A 20871-nucleotide genomic window follows, 5' to 3' on the forward strand; every position below is an offset into this window, starting at 1 on the left:
TCTACCGAAGATCTAGTCAAGTATCATAGGAAGGTTTCGCTTGGAAGTTGGATGGAGGCCACCAGCTGTCCTTGGGCCTTGTGAGTACAGACGCTTGAGAGATCTTGGGGACCTTGCGTTTTGTTTTTTTTTGCTACCCCTTTGGTTCTTAATCGTCACCTGTGGGTCTATTTAAGCGGCTGGTGTCCTTAAGAGCGTTGTCCTCCTAATCTCCTACTTAAAAGGACTCTACTTTTGTGGCTCTAACTACTACTACTAAGCTGAAGTCTTCTGTTGGTTTCAAGCCCTGACTTCAATATAGCTTGTCGTGACGAATGCCTAATGCCGCGTACACACGTCCGACAGACTTTCGACGGAGTTCTGACGGACTTTCCGAATGAACGGTCTTGGCCACACACAATCACACCAAAGTCCGACGGATTCGAACGTGATGACGTACGACCGGACTAGAATAAGGAAGTTCATAGCCAGTAGCCAATAGCTGCCCTCGCGTCGGTTTTTGTTCCGTCGGACTAGCATACACACAAGCGGATTTCTCGGTAGGAACTGGGTCCAGCGGAGTTCCGGCGGAAAAATTTGAAACATGTTCCATTTCTAAAGTCTGTCGGATTTTTGCAAATCAAAAGTCCGCTGCAGCCCACACACGATCGAATGGTCTGCCGGAATTGTTCCGTCTGACCTTTTTGATGTTGAAAAGTCCGGTCGTGTGTACGCGGCATTAGTCCTCGGTTGTACACCTACCACCCTATCAAAGTTCTCAAAAAAATAAAAACCACAAAGAAACATCCCCTAGACTGAAGAAACATGTGAATGAACCTGTGTGCCTGGTCAACTGGTCAAGACTTGGACAATAATCCTGTGGCTCCTATGGGAATAGTGCTAAACACATAGAAACAATGTATTCAGTCAGTGTGTGTGTTTCCTACAGATGGATCCAGTAATGGGAACCCACCAGAGAGATGTCCCCGTCCTCTGTATTCCCGGGATTCCACACAGGAAGATCACACCATCCCCCACCATCATCAGGTAGATGAGGAACAATCACTGATAGTATCATTAGGATCTGTACATTATCTGCATTGTTACCATTGATGTCATTTTTATTATATATTCAGAGTGGAAACCCGAGAGATCCTAAAGTTGTTGTTAAAAAGGAGTTTAAAAAGGCGGATGAGGAGTATGGAATTATGAAGGCGTTTTCTGAAGGACACGACGATCTCTATAAGGATATCGTGATGGAGCCACCTAATAATGGAAACCCACCAGGGAGATGTCCTCGTAGTCTGAATTCCCGGGATTCCACACAGGAAGATCTCAACTACATTCACCATGTTCAGGTATAAAATAAACCATCAATGGAAGTTATTATGATTTCTACCCAAGCTTGTTTGTTTTAATAAAACCATTATTGTAGACTCAGACTGGAAACCTCGGGGATTATAATATTGTTGTTAAAGAAGAGTCCAAAGAGGAGGTCGAAAAGTATGGAGTGATGGAAGGGCTTTCAGATGGCTACAAGGATGTTATGATGGAGCCACCTGGTAACCTAAACCTCCCCGAGAGATGTCCCCGTCCTCTGGATTCCACACAGGAAGGTCACACCATCCCCCACCATCATCAGGTAGGTGGAGTTGAGGGTCGGGAACATAAAGTGATTGAACACTCTGACATGTGGAGATGATGTGTGGACTCTACAAGATGATATTTTCTATGTGATCTCACATCATAAATACTTCTATGTTACAGATGTTAACTTCTGTCATTCTGCTGGTTTCGGATGAAGGTATTATTAACTTGAACGTTGGAAGCGAATTAGAAGAGATGTATCTAAGGGATGATCCACAATATACGGAGGAGGATGGAATGAAGAGAACGTTCTTGGAGGAGGACACTCCTACAGAGATCAGCACAGGTGAGCTGTAATAGGTTGGTCCCTCTTCTATGAGCAGACCTAGAGCTAAGTGATAACCGAAAACTATATTAACAGTCTTGTTGGGATGAAAAGTAGGGAGAAACACTTATCTTTCCAGGAGGAAAATACTGCTGGAAGCTCCCTCCAGTGCTGCATATCACCAGAAGCCTAGGCCTATGGTCACTTGTTCTATAGTAAAGGGCTGGAACTTTGACCCTCTTGTCTATCAGAGATCACATGACCCAGTGCCTAGGCTTGTGGTTGTGTAAAGAGCATGGACCTCCCAGCCCCCATTGGTTCCTGCTCTTCTGACAAGGCTGTGTAAATGTAGAAGTGATCTGGGAGGAGGACCAAAGGACTGAAGAGGGGGGAAAAGTCCCGGCTGGTTGGGACCTCCACAGAGAACATCTCCTCACTCATATCTACCTGATCCAGATGGGATCTTGATGGAAGTGAACTAACCCTCTCATATCTATTGATGATGTTTTTATATTTTTCCAGGACACGCCATGGAGAAACCCTCAAAGGATCGTCTCACTTTATCTCCAGGTTGTAGAATGGAAGATGAGGACATCACAGGAGATTGTGGAGGAGAAAAGACAATGATCTCCACTATGGATGGTGGACTTCACAGTGTGGATAGACCATGGAATCCCTCCGACTCTGAGCAACCTCGTACTGTGGGGGACGGTGCCGGAGTTCAGGGGGAGAAGACATTTTCCTGTCCCGAATGTGGGGAAAGTTTTAACTCTGAGTCAAGTCTTTATCTACATCGTAGAACTCACATGGTGGGGACGGTGTATTCTTGCTCTGAGTGCGGGAAATGTTATCCACAACAAGCAGATCTTCTGAATCATCAAAAATCTCACACGGGGGAGAGGCCGCATTCCCGCGCTGAGTGGGGGAAAGGTTTCGCAGAAAAGGCCGATCTTTACGTCCATCATCGAACTCAAGCTGGGAAGAAGTTGTACACCTGCTCTGAGTGCGGGAAATGTTATCCACGGAAAGCTGAATTTGACAGACACCAAACTTCTCACACAGGGGAGAGGCCGTATTCCTGTCCTGAGTGCGGGAAGTCTTTTCCGCTGAAATCAACACTTATCAGACATGTGAAATCCCACACGGGTGTCAGGCCGTATACCTGTTCTGAGTGCGGGAAATGTTTCCCAGAGAGGTCCCGTCTTTACAGACATCATAAAACTCACGCAGGGCAGAAACAATAATTCTTCCTTAAGTGCGGGAAATGTTTCACTGAAATCAGAACTTTCCGCACATCAAAGATTTTATATGGGGAGAGTCCGTATTCCCGTCCCGGGTGGGGGCAGTGTTCTCTGCTGAAATCCACACTTAGTCAGACATCATAAATCCCACATGGGTGAGAAGCCGTATTCCTGTCCTGAGTGCGGGGAAATGTTCCACTGAAATCAGAACTTGCCACACATCAAAGATTTTATACGGGGAGAGACCATATTCCTGTTCTGGGTGTGGGAAAGTGTTATCCGTAGATATCAACGCTCGTTAGACTTCATAAATCCCACATGGGTGAGAAGCCGTATTCCGTATATTTTTCATAGAAGTCTTGTCTGACATCAGAGGACTCACACAGGCAGAACAAAGTGTGGGAAATGTTCTTGAAGTCCTGTCTTTACAGCCATCAGAGGATCCACAAGGGCGAGAAGACATCTTCTTGTCCTGAGTGATGTCTTTCCAGATTAGGCCCATCTTTCCAGCCATCAAAAAACCCACACAAGCCCTCAAGATGCTTTTAGCCTCCAAAAATCTAAAATTGTCCAATATATATATATATATATATATATATATATATAAATAAAAAAGCTCAGATTGGGCCACTGGGGCCCACCATAGAAAGTTCAATTTTACGGGGCCCCACCTTTCAGACATGTCAAATTTTCCAACACCACCGAAAAACTATGTTCTTCCAAAAACATTGCCTTTACTCCTGTAAAGCCCTCTAGCATGCAGTACAGAGTAGGAAAATGTATTCTGACTCGCTGAAGTCTGGGGATACAGTAGGTCAGGCTGGAGGGCTCTACAGATCAAGCCTCTGGTTCTAGAAGCTTGGAGAAGTTTCTAAAAGCTAGTGGGTGGAGGCCTGAAGGTCCTCATCTGCATAGTTATGGGAATCTGGCCAAGCCCAAGGCAGGAGACCTGGGTCAGCCCATACATTTCGTGAAGCCTTGCCAGCACAAGAGTCAGGTGGAAGGTGGAGTGAGGAAGATGTGTCGTGTAACCTGGGTAGGGGACCCCAGGCGCTGGGGGCTCTGCCTCCAGGCTGGAGATGAGGAAGGAAGCCTAAGAGAGGGGTCTTCGCTACCCTTCAGTCTCATCATCCAGGAGACACCCCATAGTTCGGAACTTTGTTCTATTTCTACCAAGGGGGGCACAGTGCTCCTGCATGCAGTTGATACTTTGCTATATTTCACCAAGGGGACATCGAGCTCCTGAAAGGGGAACCTTGTTATTGCTTCACGGAAATTGATATCACTCCGGAGGGAGTTCAATCCAGGATCTGCATTTTTGTGTGCATAGTGAAGGACGTCTGTCCTCGAGTTGTTCTACCAAGTCAAGTTGGACATCCCATGACTCCTCATCCCTATCTAAGTTCTTTTTCCCTCAATAAAACAACAAAAACAAGCCCATGGTCTGGTTACTGACTCTGTGTCAAAGTTGGAAAAGCATATTGTCTGGCTGTGCAACAATAGGGGGGACCCAAAAAATCCAGCGGCCCTCTCGGGGGTGGGGGGGGTGTAAAGCTACATTCCTGATACCAAACTTGACACAAAACCGTTATACCTTCCATTGTTTTTATAACACAAATACAGTATATAGAGAACTTGCATACAAGGGCATAGAAATGTTTTGTTCTCAGGAAATATGCATGTTATTAAAGGTACACAACCCCAATTATCTTGCAGATGTGCATTACCGTATTTATCGGCGTATAACACGCACTTTTTTCCCCTTAAAATCATGGGAAAATCGCGGGTGCATGTTATACGCCGATACTCCGTGATTTCCGTGCGATTTGTTTGGGCTCTGGGTGTCTTTCAGCCGCCCAGAGCCCTTGTCGCGGCTTTCGGCCCTTCTCGGTGGCTTTCAGCCGCTCTCTGACCTTCTCGGAGGCTTTCGGTCGCCTCGGCCCTTCTCGGCGGCTGAAAGTCGGTGAGAAGGTCCAAGAGCGGCCAAAAGCCGCCGAGAAGGGCCAAGGCGGCCGAAAGCCGGCGAGAAGGTCCGAAAGCCGACAAAAAGGGCCGAAAGCTGCCAAGAAGGGCCAAAGGCGGCCGAAAGCCGCCGAGAAGGTCCGAGAGCGGTCAAAAGCTGCCAAGAACTTCCGGGCGCCGCCGAGATACACAGGACATCTCGGCGGCGCCATTTTAAAAAAAATAAGCTGACAATGCACTAAGGCTGCATGATGAGGCTGCAATGAGGACAGGCTGCATGACGAGGCTGCAATGAGGACAGGCTGCAATAAGGACAGACTGCATGACGAGGCTGCAATGAGGACAGGCTGCATGATGAGGCTACAATGAGGACAGGCTGCATGACGAGGCTACAATGAGGACAGGCTGCATGACGAGGCTGCAACGAGGACAGGCTGCATGACGAGGCTGCAATGAGGACAGGCTGCATGACGAGGCTGCAATAAGGACAGACTGCATGACGAGGCTGCAATGAGGACAGGCTGCAATGAGGACAGGCTGCATGACGAGGCTGCAATAAGGACAGACTGCATGACGAGGCTACAATGAGGACAGGCTGCATGATGAGGCTGCAATGAGGACAGGCTGCATGACGAGGCTGCAACGAGGACAGTCTGCAATGAGGACAGGCTGCATGACAAGGCTGCAATAAGGACAGGCTGCATGACGAGGCTGCAATGAGGACAGGCTGCATGACGAGGCTGCAATGAGGACAGGCTGCATGACGAGGCTGCAATAAGGACAGACTGCATGACAAGGCTGCAATGAGGACAGGCTGCATGACAAGGCTGCAATGAGGACAGGCTGCATGACGAGGCTACAATGAGGACAGGCTGGAATGACAAGGCTGCAATGAGGACAGGCTGCATGACAAGGCTGCAATAAGGACAGGCTGCATAACAAGGCTGCAATGAGGACAGGCTGCAATGACAAGGCTGCAATGAGGACAGGCTGCATGACGAGGCTGCAATCAGGACAGGCTGCATGACAAGGCTGCAATGATGGACAGGCTGCAATGACAAGGCTGCAATAAGGACAGGCTGCATAACGAGGCTGCAATGAGGACAGGCTGCAATGACAAGGCTGCAATTAGGACAGGCTGCATGACAAGGCTGCAATGAGGACAGGCTGTATGACAAGGCTGCAATCAGGACAGGCTGTATGACAAGGCTGCAATGAGGACAGGCTGCATGACAAGGCTGCAATGATGGACAGGCTGCATGACAAGGCTGCAAATTACGCTGACAAGGCTTCAGATGGACACTGATAAGGCTGCATTGATGGGCATTTAAATGTAATTTTTTTTCCTTAAATTTCCCTCCTAAAAGTTTTTTCCACAAAATTCCCTCCTAAACTTGGGGTGCGTGTTATACGCCGGCGCGTGTTATACACCAATAAATACGGTATATCTTAAAGATAGTTCAAGAACGAGACAGGCAAACCTGCTTCCATTTCCCCTATCGCCAGACGGTAAGTACATGACATAGGTGGATGTAATCTGCTCGTAATTCTGCTCCAACTTCCCAACTCCAACATTCCAACTGCATCCGCCGCCTGCAAGTCACCAAGGAACCATTGTGTAAGGCTCGCTCTTAGGTAAGTACTCACGCCTGACCTCTATGTCACAGTGTTGGCTATTTAGGTGGCCAACCATCAAGCATCAGCACCATGGCAGGAAGGGTTGTTGTGAGCCATGTGCTTCCCATTGTGACAGACGCAAACTAGGACAGGGGCTTTTGGAGGGGACTGCTGGATAGCCTCTTGGGGAGGGGTATGCCTATATATCAAGAATAATGTGAATGTGAGAGATGACATCGCTAGGGAGGAGGTGGAATCCTTATGGGTAGAACTCCAAAGGGATGAAGCTAAGGGTGAAATAATACTGGGAGTATGCTATAGGCCCCCTAACCTGGGGGAGGAAGGGGAGACAGATCTACTATCACAATCTGGATTAGCAGCAAGGATGGGAAGTGTTATCATAATGGGGGATTTTAATTATCCAGACAGACTGGGCGGAGGGAACCGCACATTCATCTAAGGCTCTCCAGTTCCTAAATGTCTTGCAGGACAATTTTATGGGTCACATGGTGGATGCACCAACTAGAAGTAAAGCGTTACTGGATCTACTGATTACCAACAGCAAAGAACTGATCACGGATGTGAAAATACTGGGAACTTTAGGTAACAACTATGATGGACGTAAAGATCGGCCTTTTCTGCAAAACATTTCCCCCACTCAGAACAGATCAATTGGCTTCAGTATAAATCACACAAATAGGAAAAATAAGGGGAATACAAAGGCACTGAATTTCAAAAGAGCCAACTTCCCTAAACTACAAACGTTACTAGAAGGCATAAATTGGGATAAAATATTAGGAACAAAGAACGAGGAGGAGAGATGGGTTTGCTTTAGGAGCCTATTAAATAAGGGCATTAGCTATTGCATCCCATTGGGTAATAAATTTAAAAGAGCGAACAAAAGTCCTGGATGGCTTAACTCCAATGTAAACATGCATATAAAAGCAAAGGAGAAGACCTTCAAAAAATACAAGGTTGAGGGATCATCATCAGCATTCAGACTTTATAAAGAATGCAACAAGAAATGTAAGAATGCAATAGGGATGGCTAAGATAGAACACAAAAGACACATAGCGGAGGAGAGCAAAAAAAAATCCCAAGAAATTCTTTAAGTATGTAAACAGTAAAAAAGGGAGGACAGACCATATTGGCCCCATAAAGAATGAGGAAGGACATCTGGTTACAAGGGATGGGGAGACGGTCAAGGTCTTGAATGTATTCTTCTCCTCAGTCTTCACGAGGGAATCGGGGGGGCTTCAGTAACCAAAACTGCAGTGTTTATCCTCATCACACATCATAGGAAGCACCTCCATGGTTAACAGAGGACAGAATTAGACTTGGGAAACTTAACATTAATAAATCACCGGGACCGGATGGCTTGCACCTGAGGGTACTTAGGGAACTCAGTCAAAGTAATTACCAGACCATTGTTCCTAATTTTTACTGACTGGAATGGTACCAGCTGATTGGAGAAAAGCCAATGTAGCACCAATATTTAGAAAGGGCCCAAAATACATCCCTGGAAATTACAGACCAGTTAGCCTAACATCAATAGTATGCAAGCTCTTGGAGGGGACGATATACAAGATTTTGGTAATGAGAAATACGAATGCATTCATCAATTATTTCTTTATATTCAGCAATAACAAATAGTCGGAAAAAAAACACGAAAAAGTTAAATTATCTAAATGTAATCGATTCATTAAACTCGTAGGTTGAATTATTTTTCGTTCTTTCAGATTTTTGTATTTTCGTTCTTTCGGGTTTTCATTCTTTCGGATTTTCGTCCTCTCTGACAATTACTTTTCGTACACATTCCTCAAAAGATTCTTTCATTCATTCGGATGCTCCCGAATGAGCGAATATGCTGCATTTTGTCCGAAAACAAATTGCACAGGTCTATTAATTGGATCACTGTCAGATATTAGTTGCTAGATGCGGATTAGCATACTGTTTATGTTGGCTGTTCCTTAGATGTGCTAATTGCTGAGGAGAACGTGATCAGGTCCTTACCCGATCTTGTGTGCCATATATTCTGTGTTATGCCGCGTACACACGATCGAATTGTCTGGCGTACTTAGTCCGATGAAACGCATTTCACCGGACAATCCGATCGTCTGTGGGTTTCAGCTGACTTTTCCAGCGTGAAGTCCGGCGGACTAAGAAAGTATTTTTGCACTCCAATCTTCCCGCCGAACTTGGGTTTCAGCGGACAATACGTTCGTCAGTATGCTAGTCCGGCGGACTAAGAATGACGCATGCTCAAAAGCAAGTACGAAAAAGGAAGCTATTGGCTACTGGCTATTGAACTTCCTTTTTCTAGTTCCCGTCGTACGTGCTGTACGTCATCCCGCTAGCAAACGCCGGACTTTCTGCGTGGCCAAGTCCGTTCGGTAGAAACTCCGCCGGACTATTCGCCGGATTGTATGTCGGACTAAGTACGCCGGACAATTCGATCGAGTGTATGCGGCATTAGTTTACAATAAAGAGAATTCCAGAGAATTCAGAACAAGAGGGATTCGCTTGTACCATTACCTTGATGACCTCCTCCTGTTGCTGTCCCAGGACATGGAGCAATTGTTGACCCACAAGGAGCAGGTTATCTCCACACTGGTCGACTTCGGGTGGCTCCTAAACCTGGAGAAAAGCCATCAAAAACCAGTCCAGCGCCTGATATACTCGGGGGGCCCAGTTCGACACAGTGGAAAGCACCAACTCTCTTCCTGTGGAGAAGATCCCAGCTATTCGGGAAAGAATTTCACAGGCTCTGAACTCCTCATGCCTGACGGCCTTATTTCCCCTTTAAGACACGGCAATTCCCTCACAAGGGCTTACCTTGTCCCATGTGATTCCATTCTCGGGGAGGCTGCAGGGATTCCTGACTTGGCCTGGGGTTGGCAGTCTTTTAAATACCCATGCCTGTGCCGCGGAGAGCCTCCGAACGGCACCTGTGCGATCGCCGGGTGCTCCGTACATGCGTATGAAGCCTGAGGTCTCCACCAGCCTCAGGTTTCAAGATTGGACCAGACAGCCTCCATACTTACAGAGGGGAACCGGGGCTGGCTTGATACCCACTGAAGTTTTCCCAATTCTTCACCGTCCCCGGTTGGTGAGGAGTCTGCTCCGGTACTTGTTTCAGCTACTCACTGTGGTCCAAACAAAAGAACTCGCTGCTCCAGGTGAGGCAGGAAGCCTAATGATATCACAGGTGCCCACCTCGGCTCAACTCCACATACGATCAACACTGAAGAAATGGCTGTACTCCAAGATCCATCAAAATTCTTATTTAATAAAGAACATCCCAAGTGTTACAGACAGTACAAATGGTAGACGCGTTTCACATACTAACAGGCGTGCTTATTCATTACAAAGATAAGTCAGGGAAAGGCATCAAGAAGGACACCACATCTGCATGTGTAGGTTTGCTGTCTCCTATGGCAACAGTCTTAGCCCTTGTACACACGGTCGGAGATTCCGACGGAATGTGTCCGATCGGACCGTTTTGTCGGATACTCCGACTGTGTGTGGTCTCCATCGGACTGTTTCCGTCGGACCAAGTTTTCCAACTTGTTGGTAAAATTTTCCGACAAAATGCTCCGATCGGACATACTCCGATCATGTGTAGAGAATTCCGATCGGACAAAGTGCCATGCATGCTCAGATCAAATTCCTACATCAAAGCTATTGGCTACTAGCCTGAACGTAGTCCCGTCGTAACGAAAATAACGCCATCACGTTCTGAACGATCGGATTTTCCGACAACTTTGTCCGACCGTGTGTATGCAACAGTTTCGGACAAAATCCGACGGATTTGGTTGTCGGAATGTCCGTCCCGTGTGTACAGGGGCTTAGAACAGTTTCCAACGCTAATCGTAACAAGCTCCGTTACTTCCTCTTAGACATGGGCGCCGTCAATAAATTCGTTTCGTTCTGTTCCGTTTCGATTCGTATTAAAATTAATTCGTACTCCGTATTTCGTGTCCGAAATTCTGTTCCGTTTCGTACGAAATACAAATTGTCGTTAGGTTCGTTAACGTGTACGAACGTTCTTTACAATGAATTTAAAGGCAAAAATATACCTCAATATGACAGTCGATGCTGATGGAAGTTTGGTTTTTATCCAAAATACGAAATTCCGTTGAAGAATTTCCTATCCGAAATACGAAGTTTCATTAGATGAGAAAGAGAGAAGCGGATTGTCTGCCATGCACCGCTGGTCCATTTTGCGCCTGCTCCTCCTGGGGCTGCTTATTATGAGGGGCTCCCACCATCCCTGTGCTATGCTGACTTCCCCCTGGGGCTGATTATTATGAGGGGCTCCCGCCATCCCTGTGCTATGCTGATTTCTTCCGGGTGCTGTACCTCTACTGTGCATATTATGAGGGGCTCCCACCATCCCTGTGCTGACTTCCTCCTGGGGCTGCTTATTATGAGGGGCTCCCACCATCCCTGTGCTATGCTGACTTCCTCCTGGGGCTGCTTATTATGAGGGTCTCCCACCATCCCTGTGCTGTGCTGACTTCCTCCTGGGGCTGTACCTCTGCTGTGTATATTATGAGGGGCTCCCACCATCCCTGTGCTGTGCTGACTTCCTCCTGGGGCTGCTTATTATGAGGGGCTCCCACCATCCCTGTGCTGTGCTGACTTCCTCCTGGGGCTGCTTATTATGAGGGGCTCCCACCATCCCTGTGCTGTGCTGACTTCCTCCTGGGGCTGCTTATTATGAAGGGCTCCCACCGCTGGATCGTAGGACAGGTGTGTGTGTGTTTATTAAAAGTCAGCAGCTACGGTTTTTGTAGCTTCTGACTTTTAATAAACACAAACATGACTGGAACTCTGCTTTAAGTAAATTCCCTCCACTTATCTAGGCCAGTATAATATTTCTCTCCCCCTTGGTGGGAGTGGAGATGACCCCATTTATTAGGATATACAGTACATACACACACGGCACAAGGCCGTGTACACACTACGAAGCGTTTCTCGGGGCTGCAGTTCCTCTGATCTCCACAAGGTGGTGATCTCCCTTCTTCCCAGACAGAAAGTCTCTATGGAAGACAGGAAGTGATGTCAGGAACAAACAGGAAGTGATGTCAGGTATAAATAGGAAGTTTCGGGTGAGTGGTGAGTCATGAGGAAGTAGAGAGGAGACGTTGCTGAAGTGGCAGTAGAGGAGGTAATAAGATATTATTCTCTATTTACACCCAGTAACCCCCTGTCATGTTCCGTCCTCTTCCTCCATAGTCACTGTGACGTCTTTTATCTCCAGCAGATGATGATACTCACATATATAGTACGGAAACCTAGATTAACCCCTTCAAGGTCAGAACATTCCCCCACTTACAGTGCCGGTGTAGTAAAAATGTCTGCGACTCATGCAGAAATCAAACGCGTCACTTCCGGTGCGGCTCCGTCACTGAAACAGCTGACGGTGGGGCTTTACTGCGCATGTGCGATTTCACGGCCCTGGATTGCGCATGTGCGGGAGTTAGCCGCGATCGACAAATATTATGCTGTCGAGCGGGCGGAGGTGGAGAGATGTTTAACGTCAGGAACAGTCCCGCCCACCCCACTATGTATGTCCAGGGTCCAGAAAAATTATGGACTCGAGGGGGTGGGCGGAGGCACAGAGTTGGTGGGAGGGGGAGATAGGGTGGAGCTTGGAGAGGGGGCGGGCTCCGTGCATAGATCGCTCCCCCCCCTCCAAGCTCCGCTCTATCTCCCCCTCCCACCAATTCTCCGCTTCTGCCCGCCCCCTCGAGTCCATAATTTTTCTGGACCCTGGACATACATAAGATTCGCGCATGCGCAATTCGCGGCGTGATAGTGGGGTGGGCGGGGCTGTTTCTGACGTTAAACCATCTCTCCGCCTCCGGCCACCTGACCGCTCAAGAGCATATTTCTCGACCGTGGCTAGCTCCCACGCATGCGCGATCAAGGGCCGTGAAATCGTGTATGCGTAGTAAAGCCTCGCTGTCAGCTGTTTCGGGGACGGAGCCGCAGCGGAAGTGACGCGGTTAGGTTTCTTCATGAGTCACAGAAATTTTTACTACACCGGTGTTCTATCAGAAAACCGATACCCATCAGAAAATGTAAAGGAAGTGACGTTTCCGACCAAAACGGCTTACTGCGCATGCACCATGCGTTTCAACATAGCCGCTATGCGTTCCAATAGGTTTCCTAATCTGATGGAACACACAGCCGGCAGCAGACATCTTGTTACACCCAGCCAAGTCTTGAATTTCACACTTATTTTAGCGGTAAACTCACCGTTCTATACGGAAACGCGGTATTTTTTAAAATGTGCGACGCTGTTTTGATGTTGGATTTGAAAAGCAGTGACGAGCCTGCAGTGAGAAGGTGGCGGCGGCCATCTTGGTACACCCCGTGCTGCTCAGCGCCAAATTGTGATAGTCGTAAGGTGCCGAAGGACATTTTTCAACATCCTCACTCGGTCGCGGTGAAATAATCTATTTGGTATATAAGGTGAGTTTAAGTGTGAAATTCAAGACTCGGCTGGGTGTAACAAGATGTCCGCTGCCGCCTTCGCGTCCTGTCAGATTAGGAGACCTATTGGAATGCCATGTTGGAACCCATAGCGCATGCGCGGTAAGCACATTTTTTTTGTTCGCAACGTCTCTTCCGTTGCATTCCCTGATGGGTATCAAGTTTTCTGGTGGAACACCGGACCATTGTCCTCATTTTGGAGATGTATCACCTTCCAAACCTCTTATAATGAGAGATGAGATTCAGATTTGGGTTGTGCTGAAATTTTAAATTAGAATATAAATTTTGGTAAAATTTGTGGTTGATTCATTTTGGTTGCTCACCCATAATGTCCCGCACAGCCTTGACCCTGGACAGCAATGGAGATGAGCCGTTGGTTCAGTCCAAACCTAGGCTGTTCAGGGGCGGTTTGGAGGAATGACCGATCTGCTGCTTATATGGCCCCTGTTCAGCGGGAGACGAGCATCACGTATTTCTTCTATATATGATAACTAACCCTCTGCCACTGGTTCCTAAGGAAGCCATGAATGCTTGCACCCCGCTGTGTCCCTAGAAACCATTGATGTCACCGGGAATCCCCAACACATAAAGAACGGGCAGGAATAGCAGTGACATTGACCAAATAAGGCCATGGCCATATATGGTCAATGATGTCACCACCAACCCAGGCCCTTCTTTTATATAGCTCATGGATCTGTCATTAGGCTATGAGCACCGGCAGGATCAGTCGTGTAGGCTGGGTCTTTTTTTTTTCTGCCAATCGGTGAGCATCTTGATTGACAATGTATTTACAAAACGGGGCATGTCCTTGGCATTTTTATTTTTTAATTAAAGGACTTGTAAAATTTTTAGGTACCTTTTTTATTTCTAGTTTACATTATTTTTCAATGGATACTATGTACCCCATACTAATTCATGTATTATGTCTATTTCTCCATGGAGGAGTGGGAGTATTTAGGACGACACAAGGATCTCTACAAGGACGTCATGATGGACAATCAGCCGCCCCTCACATCACCGGGTAAGAGGAGACTTTATTGTAAAGGAGAGAGCAGTACGGAGGCTCCACCTAGATCCCCCATCATCTGATAAACACATAGAAACAATGTATTCAGTCAGTGTGTGTGTTTCCTACAGATGGATCCAGTAATGGGAACCCACCAGAGAGATGTCCCCGTCCTCTGTATTCCCGGGATTCCACACAGGAAGGTCACACCATCCCCCACCATCATCAGGTAGATGAGGAACAATTATTTGTAGTTCTGATTATTACACAGTGTTTGTTACAATGAATGTTTTATTAGATCTTTGAGAGTGGAAACCTCGGGGATGATAATATTGATGTTAAAGAAGAGTATAAAGAGGAGGATAAGGAGTATGGAGTGATGGAGGAGTTTTCAGAAGGACACAAGGATATGATGGAGCCACCAAATACCAGGAACCCACCAGAGAGATGTCCCCGTCCTCTGTATTCCCGGGATCCCACACAGGAAGGTCACACCATCCCCCACCATCATCAGGTAGATGAGGAACAATCACTGATAGTATCATTAGGATCTGTACATTATCTGCATTGTTACCATTGATGTCATTTTTATTATATATTCAGAGTGGAAACCTGAGAGATCCTAAAGTTGAGGTTAAAGAAGAGATAAAAGAGGAGGATGATGAGGATGGGGTGATGGAGGAAGAACACAAAGATCTGTACCAGGACACCATGGAGGAGTCATCCAGCTACAGGAACCCACCAGAGAGATGTCTCCATCCTCTTGATTCCACACAGGAAGGTCACACCATCCCCCACCATCATCAGGTAGGTGGAGTTGAGGGTCGGGAACATAAAGTGATTGAACACTCTGACATGTGGAGATGATGTGTGGACTCTACAAGATGATATTTTCTATGTGATCTCACATCATAAATACTTCTATGTTACAGATGTTATTTTCTGCCGTTCTGTTGGTTTAGGGTGAAGATCTGATGAAGATGAAATTTGAAGATGAAGATCTACTGAACCGGAAAATCGAGGGTGAAGATCTAATGAACATCAAAGCTGAGGGTAAGGACCTGGTGAAGATGAAAGTTGAGGGTGAAGTAGAAGAGACGTATGTGAGGGATGATCGGCGATATACGGAGGAGGCTGGAATGACGAGGACATTCATAGAGGAGGACACTCCTACAGAGATCAGCACAGGTGACCCATCATATATTCTTCTCTTATCTCTGCTCTGTTACTGCTCACTGATTGGTCCAGAGTAGGGCGGGATCTGAGTGATATCAGCCAATAATAGGTTGATAACGAAGAAATATATATATATGCACAAATAGCCGCGCTTATGGAAAGGAACAGAAGGAATAGTAGGAGTATAGGGTACAGAGAAAGGGCACAAGAAGGTTGCTGCCACCCTTTAGTTCACAGGCTTTATGAAAAAGTCTGTGACTTATGACTAATTTATTGCTGTAACTAGGAGTGACCCACAACCTAATACTGCCAGCTGAACCACAAATAGGGTATCAGTACAGGGAGGGGACCATTACCAACCTAATACTGCCAGCTGAACCACAAATAGGGTATCAGTACAGGGAGGGGGACCATCACCAACCTAATACTGCCAGCTGAACCACAAATAGGGTATCAGTACAGGGAGGGGGACCATCACCAACCTAATACTGCCAGCTGAACCGTAAATAGGGTATCAGTACAGGGAGGAGACCGTTATCAACCTATTCATTTATGATGTTAGTATGGGCTGTTGGCGCTACCTCTATTGGGTTTGATTAGGCTGTTGAGAAAATGGATCCCTATCTAATGCCCCCCAGCTTTTAGACAAGACCTTAAATTGATAGATAACAACAATGCGTAAACCACTCCGTGTCCCCTATATACATGTACTAATAATGCGCACCAAAAATATGTGTGCAATACCCCTACGGGATAATTTAAAAAGGAAGCCCTAGAACACAGGTTATAGGAAATACACCACTAATTTAAAGAAAAATTAGTAATAAGCAAATAGTGAAGTGCATCTATATATGTGCACAGTGTTTCCTATTCAGAGTATAGGGCCCAGAGATATCCCCCCCCCACACACACACACAGTCCTACTCGTCTGTTTGCGCAGGCTGCGACTCAGGCCCTAATCATGTGATAATACCCTAGATAAAGCTCAAATATACAATCTTTGCAAACTAGTAAAGTACTTCTGCAAATTATAAAAGTCTATGTGAGGTGTTCCAGTGCAAAAAGACGTCTATGACGAAACGCGTAACCACGCACACTACGTCATTTCCCCACACACAGTCCTACTCGTCTGTTTGCGCAGGCTGCGACTCAGGCCCTAATCGTGATAATACCCTAGATCAGGGGTCTTCAAACTATGGCCCTCCAGTTGTTCAGGAACTACAATTCCCATCATGCCTAGTCATGTCTGTGAATGTCAGAGTTTTACAATGCCTCATGGGATGTGTAGTTCCGCAACAGCTGGAGGGCCGTAGTTTGAGGATCCCTGCCCTAGATAAAGCTCAAATATACAATCTTTGCAAACTAGTAAAGTACTTCTGCAAATTTATAAAAGTCTATGTGAGGTGTTCCAGTGCAAAAAGACGTCTATGACGAAACGCGTAACCACGCACACTACGTAATTTCCGGCTGGTCTGACCCTTGGAGCGCAGTTGGAACGCACGCCGCTCGCCCGCGAGATTTGGTCTCGACTACAGCCGGATATATTGCCTCATATTTAGCGCTAAGGCGCTCTGCACATGAACTCCATTCATTTTTTTTTTTTTACTCTTTATTTTTAGACATTATTTTTACGTGTATTTTTTTTTATTGAAAGGCAGTCCCCTAGAAGACAACACATTTGGAGACTAGGAAGGCTAGTCTCTATCGGCACCTAGGTACTGCAGCCCTTATATCATGTGATAATACCCTAGATAAAGCTCAAATATACAATCTTTGCAAACTAGTAAAGTACTTCTGCAAATTTATAAAAGTCTATGTGAGGTGTTCCAGTGCAAAAAAGACGTCTATGACGAAACGCGTAACCACGCACACTATGTCATTTACGGCTGGTCTGACCCTTGGAGCGCAGTTGGAACGCACGCCGCTCGCCCGCGAGATTTGGTCTCGACTACAGCCGGATATATTGCCTCCTATTTAGCGCTAAGGCGCTCTGCACATGAACTCCATTCATTTTTTTTTTTTTACTCTTTATTTTTAGCCATTATTTTTACGTGTATTTTTTTTTATTGAAAGGCAGTCCCCTAGGGGACAACACATTTGGAGACTAGGAAGGCTAGTCTCTATCGGCACCTAGGTACTGCAGCCCTTATATCATGTGATAATACCCTAGATAAAGCTCAAATATGCAATCTTTGCAAACTAGTAAAGTACTTCTGCAAATTTATAAAAGTCTATGTGAGGTGTTCCAGTGCAAAAAAGACGTCTATGACGAAACGCGTAACCACGCACACTACGTCATTTCCGGCTGGTCTGACCCTTGGAGCGCAGTTGGAACGCACGCCGCTCGCCCGCGAGATTTGGTCTCGACTACAGCCGGATATATTGCCTCATATTTAGCGCTAAGGCGCTCTGCACATGAACTCCATTCATTTTTTTTTTTTTACTCTTTATTTTTAGCCATTATTTTTACGTGTATTTTTTTTTATTGAAAGGCAGTCCCCTAGAAGACAACACATTTGGAGACTAGGAAGGCTAGTCTCTATCGGCACCTAGGTACTGCAGCCCTTATATCATGTGATAATACCCTAGATAAAGCTCAAATATACAATCTTTGCAAACTAGTAAAGTACTTCTGCAAATTTATAAAAGTCTATGTGAGGTGTTCCAGTGCAAAAAAGACGTCTATGACGAAACGCGTAACCACGCACACTACGTCATTTCCGGCTGGTCTGATCCTTGGAGCGCAGTTGGAACGCACGCCGCTCGCCCGCGAGATTTGGTCTCGACTACAGCCGGATATATTGCCTCATATTTAGCGCTAAGGCGCTCTGCACATGAACTCCATTCATTTATTTTTTTTTACTCTTTATTTTTAGCCATTATTTTTACGTGTATTTTTTTTTATTGAAAGGCAGTCCCCTAGGGCAGTGGTCATCAACCCTGTCCTCAGGGCCCACTAACAGGCCAAGTTTGCAAGATAACTGAAATACATCACAGGTGACATCATTTGCTGCTCAGTGATTGCAGTATTCTAATCTGCATCTTCCCAAGGTAATAAATAAAACCTGGCCTGTTAGTGGGTGCTGAGGACCGGCTTGATGACCACTACCCTAGGGGACAACACATTTGGAGACTAGGAAGGCTAGTCTCTATCGGCACCTAGGTACGGCAGCTCTTATATCATGTGATAATACCCTAGATAAAGCTCCAATATACAATCTTTGCAAACTAGTAAAGTACTTCTACAAATTATAAAAGTCTATGTGAGGTGTTCCAGTGCAAAAAGACGTCTATGACGAAACGCGTAACCACGCACACTACGTCATTTCCGGCTGGTCTGACCCTTGGAACGCACGCCGCTCGCCCGCGAGATTTGGTCTTGGTCTTGGTCTTGGTCAATCTTTGCAAACTAGTAAAGTACTTCTGCAAATTTATAAGTCTATGTGAGGTGTTCCAGTGCAAAAAAATATAAAATTATAAAGTGGAAAAAAAATGCTAATTTTTTTTTTTACAAGATTACAAAAAAAAACACTAATACCCGTAATGTTAATACTCATGCATAGCGACCCTACGGCTCCCAATAGATTGAGTTAAATCGGTGCGAAAAAACTAGCATCCAATATGAAAAAAAATATAAGACGGGTATCAAAAAAAAAAATATATAAGCTGAAAAAGTCACATCAAATTTGTGAATCCAATGCAGACATCAGAAAAATTTTCATCAGAATTGTGAAAATTATGTATATACAAAACGTGAGGAGAATAAATGCGTAACGATAGGCATAAAGGTACTGTAAAAAAAAAAAAAAAACCTGAATAGAAAAATAAAAAATAAAAATTATATTGCGTAGGCCACAATAATTCTGCTAGTATTTTATAATGTCCAACAGCATACAGGATCCCAGCTCAAAAGAAGGAAAAAAAAAAAAGGTGACTTTCGTGATCATATATATATATATATATATATATATATATATATTTCTCGTGACTTCTGTGCTCGGTCCACACTCACCAGATCCACATACCCCCCCAAGGGGGTTATAAGCGTGTATATTCTCCACCACTATGCGCCTTTTAAGGATTCCACCTGCCGGCTGGTGTCCTCTATCTTGTTCCTCAAACGGTGATGTACAGAAACGCCATCTGTGGCGGGTGCGATAGTTGCTCAAAGGGGGAAAAAAAAAAAAAAAACAACAACTCTTTCTTTTTGGGGAAAAAAAAGTTTTTGGAGAACTTTTTACCACATTTCCCCCCCCCCCCCAATTTTTTTTAAGGGACTTATTAAGTGGTACTAAAAACTAACTTCATTAACCACTTTCTTACTGGGCACTTAAACCGCCCCCCCCCCCCCCTCCTGCCCAGACCAATTTTCAGCTTTCAGCGCTGATGCACTTTGAATGACAATTACGCAGTCATACAACACTGTACCCAAATGACATTTTTATCATTTTTTTTCCCACAAATAGAGCTTTCTTTTGGTGGTATTTAAAGCGGGAGTCCGCCGGGACTCCGCGTTTTTTTGTTTTTTTTAAAAGCCAGCAGCTACAAATACTGCAGCTGCTGACTTTTAAAATAGTGACACTTACCTGTCCAGCGCACCCGCGATGTCGGCACCCGAAGCCGATCGCTAGGTCGTCTGTCGGGTCCTGCCGCCGCCATCTTGGGTATGGGAATCAGGAAATTGAGCCTTTCGGCTTCATTTCCCGGTTCCCTACTGCGCATGCGCGAATTGCGCTGCGCAATAAGGACGCTCCCCGCTGCCTCTGGGATCTGTGTGTTTCCCAGCAGGCAGCGGGGCACTTGCGGGAAGGGGCGGGCACTTGCGGAAAGGGGCGTAAGTTCCCTTTTGAAAAAGTCACGAGGTGTGACGCAACGCGTCAGGGAAGGAGTTTGGTGTTGCACATACTACTTCCGGTTACGGCCGAAACTGGAAGTTCGCGTCTGCTGAGTGTATTCCTGTGTATACCTTCATGTAAGTGTGGATATCTTTTATTAAAGTTGTCATTTGATACTACACATGAGAGCCCCCTTTGTTTTCTTCCATTCCATATTTACCATCATTGATTATTGGATACCTTTGGAGAAATTGGGAGAATTTTAACTGTTAATACACAGCGGTATACAGCGATTCACTTACAGCGGTAGAATACTGAGGCTGGATGGATAAGGATTCAGCAGCATTTGATTATATACAGCGCTCTTTTGCCGTTCATTGGAGGTGAGAGGCTGGGGGAAATAGGTGGTGCACTTATTAGGCACTGAAGTTTGCAGCGGATTGTCACCTTTGGAAATCACTTCCACTTTTTTGCATGGACTCTGTGTTTATCAAATATTTATGCATGGTTTTTTGGACAATCACTTGCTAATATTGCATTTTTTGCACGTTGTCACTGGATTGGTACATAAATATTTTTTCTACATATTTTTACACTTTATATCTTATATTTGCATTCCTGTATTTATTTGGATTATGT

The 20871-nt window shown here is 45.7% G+C and overlaps 1 protein-coding gene and 1 pseudogene across 2 annotated transcripts in view; both read left to right on the forward strand.

Moving 5' to 3' along the window:
- LOC143955528 (uncharacterized) overlaps positions 1-20871 on the forward strand; it is a 240998-nt gene that overhangs the window by 211330 nt on the left and 8797 nt on the right. Inside the window, exons 9-11 of the mRNA XM_077465572.1 lie at positions 14529-14735; positions 14825-15028; positions 15184-15409. Of these exons, the coding sequence (XP_077321698.1) occupies positions 14529-14735; positions 14825-15028; positions 15184-15409 (637 nt within the window). The remainder of the gene's footprint in view (positions 1-14528; positions 14736-14824; positions 15029-15183; positions 15410-20871) is intronic.
- LOC143955789 (uncharacterized) lies at positions 921-4567 on the forward strand (annotated as a pseudogene). Its single transcript, XR_013269810.1, has 5 exons — positions 921-1026; positions 1116-1337; positions 1415-1621; positions 1747-1912; positions 2414-4567. The product of XR_013269810.1 is annotated as an uncharacterized LOC143955789 (transcript).

The sequence above is a fragment of the Lithobates pipiens genome, unplaced genomic scaffold, assembly GCF_037356315.1.
Source record: "Lithobates pipiens isolate NorthernLeopardFrog02 unplaced genomic scaffold, aLitPip1_a1.2 Scaffold_35, whole genome shotgun sequence".
NCBI classification, from domain to species: Eukaryota; Metazoa; Chordata; class Amphibia; order Anura; family Ranidae; genus Lithobates; species Lithobates pipiens.